Source organism: Arvicola amphibius, chromosome 12 (assembly GCF_903992535.2).
Source record: "Arvicola amphibius chromosome 12, mArvAmp1.2, whole genome shotgun sequence".
Lineage (NCBI taxonomy): Eukaryota > Metazoa > Chordata > Mammalia > Rodentia > Cricetidae > Arvicola > Arvicola amphibius.
Genome location: NC_052058.2, coordinates 137,020,292 through 137,034,513, shown reverse-complemented (window position 1 = coordinate 137,034,513; position 14,222 = coordinate 137,020,292). Strand labels below are relative to the sequence as shown.

At 46.3% G+C, this 14,222-nt stretch overlaps 1 protein-coding gene across 1 annotated transcript in view; it reads left to right on the top strand.

Moving 5' to 3' along the window:
* Positions 1-14,222, top strand: part of Fam189a1 (family with sequence similarity 189 member A1) — a 403,077-nt gene that overhangs the window by 366,495 nt on the left and 22,360 nt on the right. The window contains exon 5 of the mRNA XM_038313821.1: positions 6,862-6,969. Within this exon, the coding sequence (XP_038169749.1) occupies positions 6,862-6,969 (108 nt within the window). The remainder of the gene's footprint in view (positions 1-6,861; positions 6,970-14,222) is intronic.

Sequence of the window (14,222 nt, the reverse complement as noted above, 5' to 3'; positions counted from 1 at the left end):
AATGAATGTCCATGAACAAGCCTTTCTGCCGTCTACAGTGGTGGAAGACGTGGTCTCTGGTCTTGCTGTCCTTCCAGATGGAAGTTGGAATGTTCTCTATTTCTCCCATAGAGTCTATGACTTTATCTCCTTTTAAACTAACAAACCAGCCTGTTCTTGGTTGCTATTAACAAACCAGCCTGTTCTTGGTTGCTATTATTTCTCTGACAGAAGACAGGAGAGTCCTGGTTTAGAGACAGGGAGTCTGAACACTCCCAACAGAAGCACTGACCAGAGTGACTGATCTGCCCTCAGTCAAAGTCCCCAGCCTAGAGGCCTGTGCACACAGCAAGCTTGGTGACGGACGAGGAATGTGGAACTTGGGGAGTCCGTGCCTATGTAGTAAATCTACACTTTGGGGACACATGTCACCTCTTTCCTATTTCTTCAGAATTGATTATTGCAAAGTCATCCCAGGGAAGTGAGCTGCACAGAGCACTCAAGATCTAGATTGGAAGGAACTTGGAGGTGTGCCCACACCCATGGCTGACTACCTCCCCACACAGATAAATAAATGTCTGGTAGGAGAGGGGAACATAGCTAGTGTTAGACATGCCCAGGATAGAAACAATACAGGCGTAGGTATCTAAAATGACAAGCCAGGCAAAGCCCAACCCCACTCCACATTTGGTTACATCAGGTATCTATGATCCTCCACCTCCTGTTTCATGTGCTAGGCTGCCCAGCCAGATGCCTCAGCCAACAGAAAGAAACATGTCAAAAGAGAAAAACCTAGTGAACAGATGCACAGAAAGGGTTGTAGGGGCTTGCCATCTGCGCAAGGACATTTCCAGAAGGCAAAGGAATCAAAGCCCTGGACTCCAAGTTTCCTGATGTGGAGGCATCTGAGTTGTCACGGCTGACACCCGTCTCTAGTAATTGTGTTGGGAGAATCCAGATTTACTGGGAGTGCAGAGAATCTTTGGAGACTCTGTCGTGTGTAGATTTGCCTGAGTATCTACAACTTTTTCCCTCTTGTTTTTGTTCTATGCATGATGTGTTCTGTGAGGGAGTTTCTTAAGAATTAGATTAGTAACCTGGGAGGTAGTGGTGGCAAGTGTCTAGCGGCCAGCTTCGTGATCAGCACTGACAGACGCGCTGTCTCCATGCTTGAATTTCCACTGACCGTGGACAGGGATTTTACAGACTGAACTCTAGCATTTGCCGTGAGGCCCTGAGGGAGCTGCCGGGCGGTGAAGGTGTCACTTAAACCAGAAAAGGAATTGTAAAGCAACATTAAACCCAATTCCAGCGTTCTGTTGTTAGAGAAGCAGCTGGGGGGGGCGGTGGGGAAGAAGTCATTCTGGAATGTGTTTCAGATAAACACATTTCACAAGACAGAAGGCAGCGCTCGCCTCGGGGTGTGTATTCGTGAGAGGTTTTTAAGGCTGGTGGAAGTGGATGCGAAATTAGTGAGACTTTCAGGGTATCCATCTCAGTGACAGTGGGACATGCGGTCACTGAAGTTGAACTTCCCAGTTTTCAATCTATTTCTAGCTATGCTGCATTGATAGGGATCACTCTTTTAGTAATAATTTGGAATTACCCTCAGACACATGTAAAATATATAATGAAGAGTCCGGTATAATCTTCCAGAGTGTTCTCTAATGTCCCCATAAGGTAAAACTGGTGATCTCATTGCAGAATGCGTCTCCTTCAGGGCACTGGTTGGGGTACCCTGACCCCTGAAGTGTGATGGATCTAGAAATGGGAGTAAATATAGGTCACTGGACACGTGAGGAACATTCTCAAGGTCAAGGTCATGGGACAGCTCCAACTCTGCTCCAACTCCAGATCTGGACACCATCATGAGCTACAGATCTGCTTTGCCAACCACTCTCTAGCTTGTCTATGGATGGTACTTCCCATGTCCCAGATGATGCTTGTTTGAAATGGTCATCTCCCATCACCCCCTGACCCTGGGGCTGGAGTCCCAGGTTACACTAACAAGGATGGCCTCCTGTCATCTCTTCATCCTCATTTATTACCACCCTACTGATCAACAAAACATAGCCACACTGTATTGACTTGGGCTCTGAAGTCTGGCTCAGGCACCATCTCCATACTTTGGTGGGCCATGGCTCGCATCCCTCTACAATAGCATATCATCAGTCTCTTCAGTGTTTCCAAACTTTAGAGCCCTGTTAAAGCTCAGGTTCTATGCTATTGCCTTCAGATTACTTTCTCAGTCATTTTAAATGAAGCTCTTGTTGCCACTCCAACATCACACATTTTCATTGGTTAATTGAGTTAAATGAGTTGAAAACACAGTCTGAGCTCCTTATCCCCTCTCTAGAACTGTGTATGTGTTCTGTTCCATGTTCAAACCCCCATCCTGTTCTTTCTTTAGTGGCTTGAGGAGCAGAAGGGGCATATGGAGTGGCTGTAGCAACTTTATGGCCTGCTCAGCTATGCCAGAATCCAAAACCAAAAATCACCACCCAAAACCTCTTCCCAAGATGGCGTAGCCAGGGATGAGATTTACCTCCTGCATGGAGGAACCACCAAATAGACAAAATGTATGGGGATGCAATAAAAGACTGTGGTTTCTGGGAGAGCTCAGCAAAAATGGGGAGTCCCTCAGTGTCCCCTTTCTTGCTGACTTCCTGAAGAAGAAACTTCCCAGGGCTCAGTGCTGAGGAAAGGAACTTAGGAGGCCGGCCCGAGACTTCCTGAGGTGGGTTAACACAACTGAAATTATGAGATAGCCAAGACATGGAATAGAGCTCTTATGATAGAGTGCAGGAGAGGACATGGAATAGAGCTCTTATGATAGAGTGCAGGAGAGGACATGGAATAGAGCTCTTATGATAGAGTGCAGGAGAGGACATGGAATAGAGCTCTTATGATAGAGTGCAGGAGAGGGGAGACCTGCATACAGACAGAACTGTGGGGTCTGTGGAGAGTGTCCCTTGGGTATTCTCTTGAACACTGTTACCATATGCTGAGGAAGAAACTACTAGAGGCCAGGAACAGAGCTATGGGAAAGGATCAGAGACACAGAGCCTGGGCTCACAGGGCTGGGCAGACTTGGATTCTCACATTGTTTAGAGGTGTCACCATGGCGGGGATGACAGTGGGAACCATGAGTCACAGACTGAGCACTGCTTAGACCGTAAACCCAGACTCCTTCCTCTGGCTCCACTTACACTGGACTCTACTACCTTGAGAGCCATGAAATGCCATGCGCTAAATTTACACTCCATAATATTGTCAGAATCACACCCCTTTTCTATCTCACAAGTTGGCCTTGAGGTTCCAAGGAAAGGGAGTAGACAGTGATTTCTGCAGTGACAGACTTCCTAGAAGGTGTTATAGAATTAAAGACACTGGTTCATGACTACAGGAACAAGCCCTGGAAATTCTGGTGGACTAGACAGTCAGACGGACACAGACACCCACATGCATGCACAATGTCAGTCACAGAGAGAATCATCTTTTATTTCCTCTCAGGGATGCTCACCCTTTGATAGATCACTGTATCTACCCTGAATACTGTTGTTTGTCTGTGAAGAGAATCTTTACTGGTAGCTTTTGGGATGTGTATAGTGTTTTGCCTATTCAAAAACAGCTAGAGTTGAGTGATGGATCATTGGTCAATTTTGTGAATCTTTGGGGTCATTTTTTAAAGATTTATTTATGATGTATGCAGTGTGCTGCCTGCATGCCAGAAGAAGGCACCAGATTGAATTATAGATGGTTGTGAGCCACCATGTAGCCGCTGGAAATTGAGTTCAGGACCTCTGGAAGAGCACACAGTGCTCTTAACCTCTGAGCCATCTCTCCAGCCCCGTTTTTTGTAAAAATAGGATTTTTGTAAATAATATTTATGGCATTGTCCCAAAGAAGAATGAATTGCCTTTGGACAGTTAAATACCATGAAGCAGATCCTCTAAGACAAAGAACCATGACATGAAGGAGACCCCTAAGACAGAGAACAATGCCATGGATAGACCCTCTAAGATGGAGAACAATGCCATGGATAGACCCTCTAAGACAGAGACCAATGCTGTGGAGTAGACCCCTAAGACGGAGAACAATGCCATGGATAGACCCTCTAAGACGGAGAACAATGCCATGGATAGACCCTCTAAGACAGAGACCAATGCCATGGATAGACCCTCTAAGACAGAGACCAATGCCATGGATAGACCCTCTAAGACAGAGACCAATGCCATGGATAGACCCTCTAAGACAGAGACCAATGCCGTGGAGTAGACCCTCTACAATGGAGAACAAGGTGAAGGTGTCTGCTTTTGCCATCTCGTCAGTCTTGCAACTCCCAGGGGTCAGAGTCCCAGCTAGTGCTCTAAGGCAAGGCAAGTGGGCAGCAGCGTGTGAAGTGCAGAGAATCAATATCTGCAGAGAACTTAATTCCCTGCATAGAAAATGCCAAAGTGTCTTTTTAAAATGACTGGAACTAATGAATTCAAGAGCACAATATACCACATAAACACACACACACACACCACATTTCTATATACTCACAATGAGCATATGGAAATTAAAATTAAAAGGACAAAAATGAATTGCAACTTAAACCTTATCCAATAATTATCTCAAAATGAGCCATGGGCATGGACATAAACAAAACTCTAAAATTGTTTATGGAAAAAAAAACGTGGGAAAATGTTTAAGTATTTAGGGCTAGACAGACTTGGCACTGAAAGCATGGCAAGAGGAGGGAGAGAGAGAGAGAGAGAGAGAGAGAGAGAGAGAGAGAGAGAGAGAGAGAGAGAGAGAGAGAGAGAGAGAGAGAGAGAGAGAGAGAGATTTTGGAAATTGGTGCTCTATGAAAAGTTAACTGGCAATGGACTGGATACCCCCCCTCCAAATTCCTATGCTGAAATGCTAAAATCCTGACCCTACTATGACATTATTAGAGCATCATGACTCCATACAAAATGATGTCATTGAGGTGGAGTTCTCCATGGGTTCAAGTCCTTAGAGAACCCAGAGAACTTGCTGCCCTGTTCCCATGAGGCGAAGCCACAGCCAGAAGATGCAATACCTTGCTCTATACCCTTAGCCCACAAAGGTAGGAGACAAATGTCTTGTTTCTGTAGTCACACATCTGGTGACATTTTTGTTATTGCACCTCAAACCCAGGCACCATGGGAAGTTCTTGGAAAGCCATGCTGCAGTTTGAGAAAATAATCTGCAACTCATGTGACTGCGAAAAGAACTGATATAAAGAACTTTTAAAAGCCAGGAGTGAAAGGGCAAACAAGCCAATGGGAAAATGAGCAAAACCTGAAAGTCATTTTACTAAAGAGGAACCAGATGGCAAACAGCAAGCGAGAAGAAATCATTCGACATCTTTATACATCAGGGAAATTGGAAATAGGGCTGGAAATGTAAATCCACACAGGCCCATCAGAACGGCTAAGCTAGAAGCCACCCAAAACGTCTGCAATGCTGCAGAGAAGCTGGATCACTCATGCATTATGGGCGTGAATGTAAAATGGTTCGCTGTTCCTTGCAAAATTAACTATGCAATAACTATACCTAGCAGTTGTTGTCTTGGATAATTGCTACAGAGAAATAAAGACTTCCATTCACATAAACACCCACACAAAATATGCATGCTTTATTCGTATAGTCCCAAGTTGCAGATTTCCCAGGTTAAATCAATTGTGGTACATCCATATAGTGGAATACTACTCACCAATAAAGAGGAAAGGACTGTTAATGCATACCGCAGCCTTGGTGGATCATAAGACAGTTGTGCGGAGTGAAGAAGAAAAAAAGAAACAATTGTTGGGCCTGGAGAGATGGCTCAGAGGTTAAGAGCATCGCCTGCTCTTCCAAAGGTCCTGAGTTCAATTCCCAGCAACCACATGGTGGCTCACAACCATCTGTAATGAGGTCTGGTGCCCTCTTCTGGCCTGCAGGCATACACACAGACAGAATATTGTATACATAATAAATAAATATTTTAAAAAAGAAACAATTGCAAATGGTCACAGGCTCTGTGATTCTATTCATGTAACATTCTTGAAACAAGCACTGAGGAGCAAGCTAATGGTTAACAGAAGGTATTTTGGAGTGAGAAGCAGGCAGAGGGAGGGAAGTTTCTTTTTAAGAGGGAACCCAGGAGAGCCACAGTGTTGGGGTGTTCCATGTCTTGACTGGGCTGTCAGTATCCTAGCTGGGTTAGTGAGCTAAGCTGTGGTTTTTGCAAGACGCTACCACTGGGCACACATGATAACTTGGCATTATTTCTGACAATTACATGGGAATGTACAGTTTCATAAATACAAAAAAAAGTCATTTAAAAACTTGGCATTTTATTAAACACTCATCATTGTTGAGCTACACTTTGTGACTGATAAAAATTACTCACCTCTTCTGACATGAACATCCCAATATTTTCTCAGCTATTTTACTGACTACCTAAGAATTACCCAAATTATGAAAGACATATTTTATAATTAAGAACAGTTTGAGCCGGGCGGTGGTGGCGCACGCCTTTAATCCCAGCACTCGGGATGCAGAGGCAGGCGGATCTCTGTGAGTTCGAGACCAGCCTGGTCTACAAGAGCTAGTTCCAGGACAGGCTCCAAAGCCACAGAGAAACCCTGTCTCGAAAAACCAAACCAAAAAAAAAAAAAAAAAAAAAAAAAAAACAGTTTGAGCAGCATACTAAAAACACAAATGTGTGTATTTTAAAGGCTACTTTTGAGTGTGAATAAAATACAGCCACATACAAAACGAGCATTCTGCTCATGTGGTGCTGCCCTGGGCTTACTGTGTGCCCTGGATTCTGCATCTGGGTGGTCAGGAAGAACTGACCCTTTTCCTTCCTTTTTTTTCTTTCAGGATCTCCTCTTCAGCGTGTGTGCCCTCAATGTCCTCTCCACCATCGTGTGCGCATTGGCCACAGCCATGTGCTGCATGCAGATGGTCTCTGCTGATGTCCTTCAGATGGTGAGTGACCCCCTTCTTGCCCAGGTCCTCTCAGAGTGGCCAGCCCAGCCCTTTATCCTCTAACCAACTGGAGTCCGGTGTGTTTGTGTTCTCTGCTTCTGCTTAGAGAAGCATGGGCTCTATCAGTCCACACTGCTCAGAGACCCTTAGAGTCACCTTGTGATGCACCCCGAAGAGGGTGATTCTGTATCTTTGCTGCCATGGCCTTCCTTCAGACATCAGCAGAGTTCCATGTTTATGATAGAGTCTCCCCCACTCCAAGCACCTGGAACGTGTCCCTGACTAAGTTAAAATCCTGCCATGCTGGACACCCTCTGGGAACTTCAGAATGAGGCCTGTCCTTATTCTTCAGAATTCTCTGTAATAAAAAGAAGTTTGGAGCTGTTAGAAAATGATTTCTCAAATTGGGAAACTGCTGTTCTTTGCTTTTGAAATTTGCTAATTAACCCTGAGGTCATGGTCCAGTGCCCCTCATCTGGTGTCATGGTCAGAGTCTTTAAAAAAAAAAAACCGTCTGCTCCCATGGGAGTGGTAAGGCCAGAGCAGGGGTCGTGTTTTTATTAATAAACATCTCTAAACACACACTTCATAAGTCATGATGGCTCTTCATTGTCTCAGAATGAATGGACCACAACCTAGAGTTCAATACATTATTTTGAAACTCATAATAAAAAGAAATTGGTATTGGTTTTTGTTGCTAAGGGTAGGAGTCACTTGTGCCCATTCTCCCTTCCTCCCTCCCATTTGCGTTCTCTCTCTCTCTCTCTCTCTCTCTCTCTCTCTCTCTCTCTCTCTCTCTCTCTCTCTCCCCCTGCTTTTGTCTTCTCTGACTGTAACAGAATAGCCAAGACGAAGTAACTTACAAAGAAAGTAGGCTTACTTAGCATCCAGTTCTGGGAGGTGACGACCCCAAGACTGCACAACTGTATGCGGTTGGCTGCTGGTGTAAACCTCATGGCAAATGGCAGAAGGGAAGGGGGTGCATGTGGGGGACAGAACAGGACAAGGGCTAACCTTTTTGTTTTTTAACAGCCCTGTCCCCCAGTGGTAGCTAACCCTGCTTATTAGAGTAAATCACTCCCTCTAGGTAGCATTAATCCCTTCAGGTGGGGTCGAGCCCTCTTACCCAAGCACTTCCCACTAGACCCACCTCCCAACACCACAATGTTTGGCCGGGACAAGCCACACAGGCTCTCTTTGTCTTTCAACCTGGCCCACAAGACTGCTGTGCCCTCTACCCAATGTTTTAAGCATTTCACTAAAGACAAGTTATCCATATAGTGGGCTTTCCTTTTTAAATCTTCCTCCTCGCCTGTCCTTTAGCAGTGCATCCGTTAATCAAGATATAAGGCCAGAGAGCATCATCACCGATATGTTAAGCCTCCGTTGGTCCTAATTGTATGTGGCGTGCAGCCTGGTGCTCACACCATACATCCACGCAGCTGTCATAGCGAGCTGACCTTTCTGAGAGGTCGTGGTGTTCTGGAAGGTGTCTAATTAAGCAGTTATTCAGCCTGATGAACTTTTGGCCTCATTCATGGAGGCCTTGTGTTGGCAATTTTCTCCAGCTTGCTGTTTAAAGGAAAGGTTAAATATAAATACCAGAAGGCTCTACCCACCTCGGTGGATTTTGCTGTTGATCTGTAAATATCACACTAATTCAACCAAACTAACAGAACTAAAGGCTGTAGACGATGGCAGTTTGTATCCCCCCACTTTTAAACACTAAAATGAAAATCGCCAGCTAAAGAAGAATAAGGCATAGTCTAGCTCTGTAAGCATTTACAATTACGCCAAAGTACACGCTGCCCTTATTGGTGGCCGTGTAGAGCAGAAGTAGGCCTGAGGTCATGTGTCAAGCATGTTTGCATCTGAGTCCCACTGCTTCTGCCTGTATGGTGCCTTTGAGCACATCCCTGAACCTACTTGTTCAGTAGCTTCCTCACCCAGGAAAGGGGCCTCACAGGACAACCTGCTGACCTCCATTGACTTTTGTTGGCGGTGCTGGGATCCTTGTGCACACTAGGAAACAGCGCTACCACTTTGCGATGCCCCAGCTTTGTCTTCATTGTTCAAGATGGTAGGAGTTTCAGCCAGTTACTGGACGTCACACTAGTGACATCACAACTGTGGCATCATTATGATGACCCCACAGTAATGATGTCATCACAGCGCTGACGGCAAGTGCAGTACTGCTTTACTGTACTTTACTAACTGTGGTGTGCTGTGATTATTACAGAAACACAAAGGCTATGTCTTATTGTTCTGTTATAAGGAAATACCCTAGGGTAAACTCCTATACAGAGGTTATTTAATCATGGTTTAGAAGGTCAAAGGGCAAAACAGCATGGTGCCTGCACTCACTAAGACCCCTCCTCCCCCGTGTCCCAGCATAGTGAATGACATCTCCATGGGCAAAGATAGATAGGTGAGATAAGGCTTATACTTCATAACAAGCTCTCCGAACAAAAGCCCAACATTACTTCCTTCCAAAGGCCTTGTGTCCAGTCACCTAACCCCACCCCCACCACCCGCACCCTTCCCAGGAGGCCTCACCTGTGAAAGGCTCCACGTCATCCCTCAGAAGCACCAAGCCGAGGACCAAGCCTCCAACACGGGGACAGTGAAGGACTGACCACATCTAAGCCCCAACAAGCTGCCATCAGAAACCTCCTGGCATAGAAACAGGAGTAACTGAACTTCCTGCTGGTGAGGCACAGGCAGCATTCTGGTCTCCTGGTCAGACTGAGCTGTGTGGTCCAGCAGCATGGTGGGGCGAAGGGGCAGAAGGTAGAGCTGTTCATAGCTCTATAAGTATTTGAGCCTTTCCATCCTTCCAGAACTGCTGAGAGGATGGATCATATAATATAGAGAAGTCAGTTTTTTTAGACACAGGGTGGCCATATGGAGTGTGGCTGGCCCTAGAAGAAGTGGGCTGACCCAGTAGGTTTGTGGACACATCCCAAAAAAATGGAACCAGGATGTTTAAGGAGATGCTTTGAGATTTCTTTTCAGACTTTGTACTTCATTTCATTCAGTCGTTTAATTAAAGGAATAATATGTGATCACTGGACGAAGCTAAATTTCATAGTGGTACATAAAGAAACCTGCATGGACGAGACAAACGCGAAAGCTTCACAGTGATCCTTTGGTGTACCCATTATATCTAAGAGCTCATACAACTGCATAGAAGTAAGTGCCTTTCCTCCCTGCCCCTCCTCCAGCCTAGTGGTTGGGAGGTGGTGTTCCATTGTAGTTTAGATTTGCCCTTTTCCAGTGATCAATGATGGTGGTTCTCTTCCTGTGTGTCTGATGGCTACTTATAGATCTTCTGTGGAGAAACAGACTGACTTTGCCCATTTTTAAAACTGGAATTGTCTCTTCTTGCTGAGTCATGGAGTTCTCTGTGTTCTCTGGATAAAAGTCTTTCCTTAGATGTGCGGTGTGTACGTGTTTTCGCCTGTTCTGGTGATCATCTTGACCCTTGGTGGTAGCTCCCAAACTACAACACTTTAATTTCAGTGATGCCCACTGAAATTTTTTTTTTCATTCCTGCTTCTGCTTTTGGTATCCTGTCTCCCAAGGAATTAAAATTATTCCTCCTGAGAGTTTTGCAGACTTAGTTTGACGTTGAGGAACATCTTGAGTTGGTTGCACTGTATATTGTAGGCACGGTCCAGTTTTGCATGGTTCCTGGCACCATTTGTTGAATTGCAAAGATTAAGGCATGGAGTTGGCTCCGTGTCACTGGTGATAAACAGCTGGCCACAGATGTATGGGTTTATCTAGAGGCTCTCAGTTCTGTTTTCATCAGCCTTCGTGTCTACCTTTAGAGCAATTCCACAGAGCCTTGCTCACCCCCTTATAGTCCCTTTTAAAATGGGAGTGAGAATCCTCCAGTTTCCTTTATTCCCAAGCTGGTTGTGAAAATTCCACCCCCTTGTCGTTCCCTGTGAATTTCAGAATCGGTTTGTCAGTTTCTGAAACATAATCCCACTGGATTCTATGAAATCTCTGCTGCAGTTCTGTGATGTGCCACTCACCACGACCTCAGTGTTATGGTAACATGTTTTGACATCTCAATTCTGGCTGCATTTCCATTTGTTGAGCTCAGTTGTGGCTCGTGTTATTTACCCGTCGTTCTTCTATTATTTTTATTTGAGATTCTCAACGTGAGAAGTATTATTTAAGTGTGTGTCTATGCCTATGTGACTGTATGAGTGTGTATTTATGTGTGTGTGAATGTGTGAATGTGTGCATGTGTGTATCTGTGCCTATGTGACTGTATGAGTGTGTATGTGTGTGTATCTGTGTGAATGTATCTCTGTGTGTGTGTGTGTGTGTGTGTGTGTGTGTGTGTGTGTGTGTGTGTATGTGTCTGTGTAGTACTGGAGATTGGATCCCTGGTCTTGTACATGTTTGGCAAGTGTCATACCACAGCCACATCTCCTCTAAGAAGCACTAATTCATGACAAGGTTGCTACTGGCGAGCAGCCCCCACAAGCATGTGTGCAACCTCCTGTTGGCCCACACCTCATAACCAACACACAAGGCTGTTTTCAGAGAGCACTGGGGGGCACTCCTAATGAATACACCTAGCTCCTGCTGCCATACTTAATACCTTCCTGAGTAACTCTCCACACAGGGATGGTGGGCTAAGAGGGTAAAGCCTATTCCTAGCACCATAGTCTGGGCCCTTGTCTTAGCTCTGGTTTCTACTGCTGTAACAAAACACCATGACCAGAAAGCAAGCCGGAGAGGAAAGGGTTTGTTTGGCTTACACTCCCATAATGTAGTCTTCCACTGGAGGAAGTCAGGACAGGAATAGGAAGGACAGGGCAGGAACCTGAAGGCAGGAGCTGATGCAGAGGCCATGGAGGGGTGCTGCTCCCCATGCCTTTGCTTTCCCCATCCCAGTGATGACATCACCCACAATGGCCTGGGCCTTCCCACATCCATCACTAATTGCAGCCCAAAGTTATGGAGGCATTTTTTTTTCAATAGATGAGCTCTCCTCTCAAATGACTTTAGCTCGTGTCAAGGTGACATAAAGCTATCCAGCACAGCCCTATCTTGGTTCTCTTACCTGACATCAAAGGAGAGCATCCTCCTGTACTGCCTCAGAGCCAGCCATGCAGGGAAGGCAGCCATGAGCCATCCATGGGCGCTCAGTCATGTTTGTTCACTTTGCTCTGGAGTGTTAGCAGATGAAACTCCAGCCATTTCTGCTGTGGCTCACATGTAACTGTCACATTAACCTTTCAGAAGAGTCCCAGCTTGGTATCATGGACTGACACATTTCACCCATTTGCTCTGCGGCCTCCTTGGTTTACTGTAAGAGTTACCAGGCAGATCTGTGGTTGGCTCACGGGGACAGGCAACTCAAGGTCATGACCACGGCCAGGGCTCAGCCCTACTATAAGGGCTTTAGGATTCTAAGTACCCACATTTTATAATTCGAATGCATCCATACTGGGGATAATTAGCTGCAGTTGGAACTAACATCATGAATGCATGAGACGGCAAGTATTACTCCTATTGTCGGAACTGCTAAAGCCCAGCGCTTCTAACATGTGCAGAAAGAGTAACTGCACGGTGGTGGTGCAGTTCCGCTTACTGACACAGCCCAGTGGAGAAGGTGCTTTGCCTCCTAAGTGCCTCTCCTGTCGTTTCTAGTTTTGTTTTTTAAGTGTAACCTCATTTCCCTACTTCCTGCTGCATCATTCTCCTCCCCACGTCCCTCGCTGCCACCTTAGCCTCGGAAGCATCTGCAGCTGTTACACAGTCTTCCCATCCGTGTGCCCGATCTGCTCACGTCCGCTCACTTGTCTCATTAAGCAGAGCCACTTGGAAAGTGCAGATGGCTGTGCACAGGCCTGATAACGGTGAGCGTGCTGCTGGAAGATGTGCAGGATACTCGAAGTCGTGACTCACCCCAGGGGTTTAACAGTCACCCAAAGAGCCAGAATGCCGAGAGGAAGCTGGGGGCCGGGAAGGCAGTGAGCCAGGCATCGGGCAAATCTTGCTGAGGCACCCAGACCCTTGCTGCCCAAGCCTGCCCCTCCATCCTGTTCCCCCGCAGAAGATCGGGCACGGAGACAAGAGAGTTAATGGCCATGATAGAGGCCTTCATTTGAGCCTTCTGACACCGCTGCGTGGAGCTGTGACACGGGGTGGCATTTCATGTTACAATCCTGGTGGCACCAGGGGAAGGGAAGCTGAGATTAATAGATCAGTAAGGTGTTCCTGGAAGAAGCCCCCCCTCCTGTAACAGATAGGACATAAAGTTTTAGGTGCACCACTGCTATTGTATGTGTGACAAACCCTGGTGGGGAGGGAGAACATGTAAGCAGCTCGGCCAGTTTCCACACACAGCTGTGCTAGTGTCTCCATGTGGTTTAGACAGCCCAGGGAAGACAGAACCACACAGGAGTTTCTACCCTCTCCAGGAGCTGTAGAATTGTGCTTTATACCTGACTATGAAGGTGTAGACATGAAACCCCAGAGCATGAATCCTGAGTGCAGAGATCGCAGGCTGGCAGACAGGCCTTTCAGTCACAGACATGGGAGGAGGGCCGGCAGGTTGCCAGCTGGGGAGGGGCTGAGTTGCCAGGAAGAGGAAACAAAGCACGTTTGGTGTGGAGGGTGGCTGAGCAGACCTTGTTCAGAGCAGGGGGTGGTTGGCACTGGTTGGAAGGCAGCTGGAAAGTGGATGGGATTCAGTGCACAGAGGTCTTGACGGTAAGAGATTTTCCAGCAGCATGAGCTCATCTGGGCTGCTCTAAAAATAGCTCCTGCCAAAGATGGAGCCCACATGCCAGGAGCAGAGGCCGGGCAGCTTGCTCCTTTGCTGCTCCGTTGGCTGCTTCTGCGGGGGCAGGAGAGCAAGGGCACTGCAGCAAAGAGGTGTCCGTCCATCCATTCACTCCGTTGATGTTGGCTGAGCATGTACTGTGCCCCATTCAGGAAAGAACAGGGGAATAAAACACAGGCAGCCTGACAGTGTATTTATTACTTTTCTGTTGCTGGGACTAGAACTCCATGACCAAGGCGACTTCTGAAAGAAAGCAGCAGTCCCCAGCAAAGACAAAGTCATGCTCAGAGAGGAGGCACTGTCTTTTAACTTGGTGTCAGGCTGCTGGTGTTGAGTGCCTTTGCATTTCATGAGTTTTGCTTGAATATACGATTGTTTCTTCTCATTTCTGATAGAGACTAATTCAAACATAGTTCCTCATTGGACCCCCAGAACATCT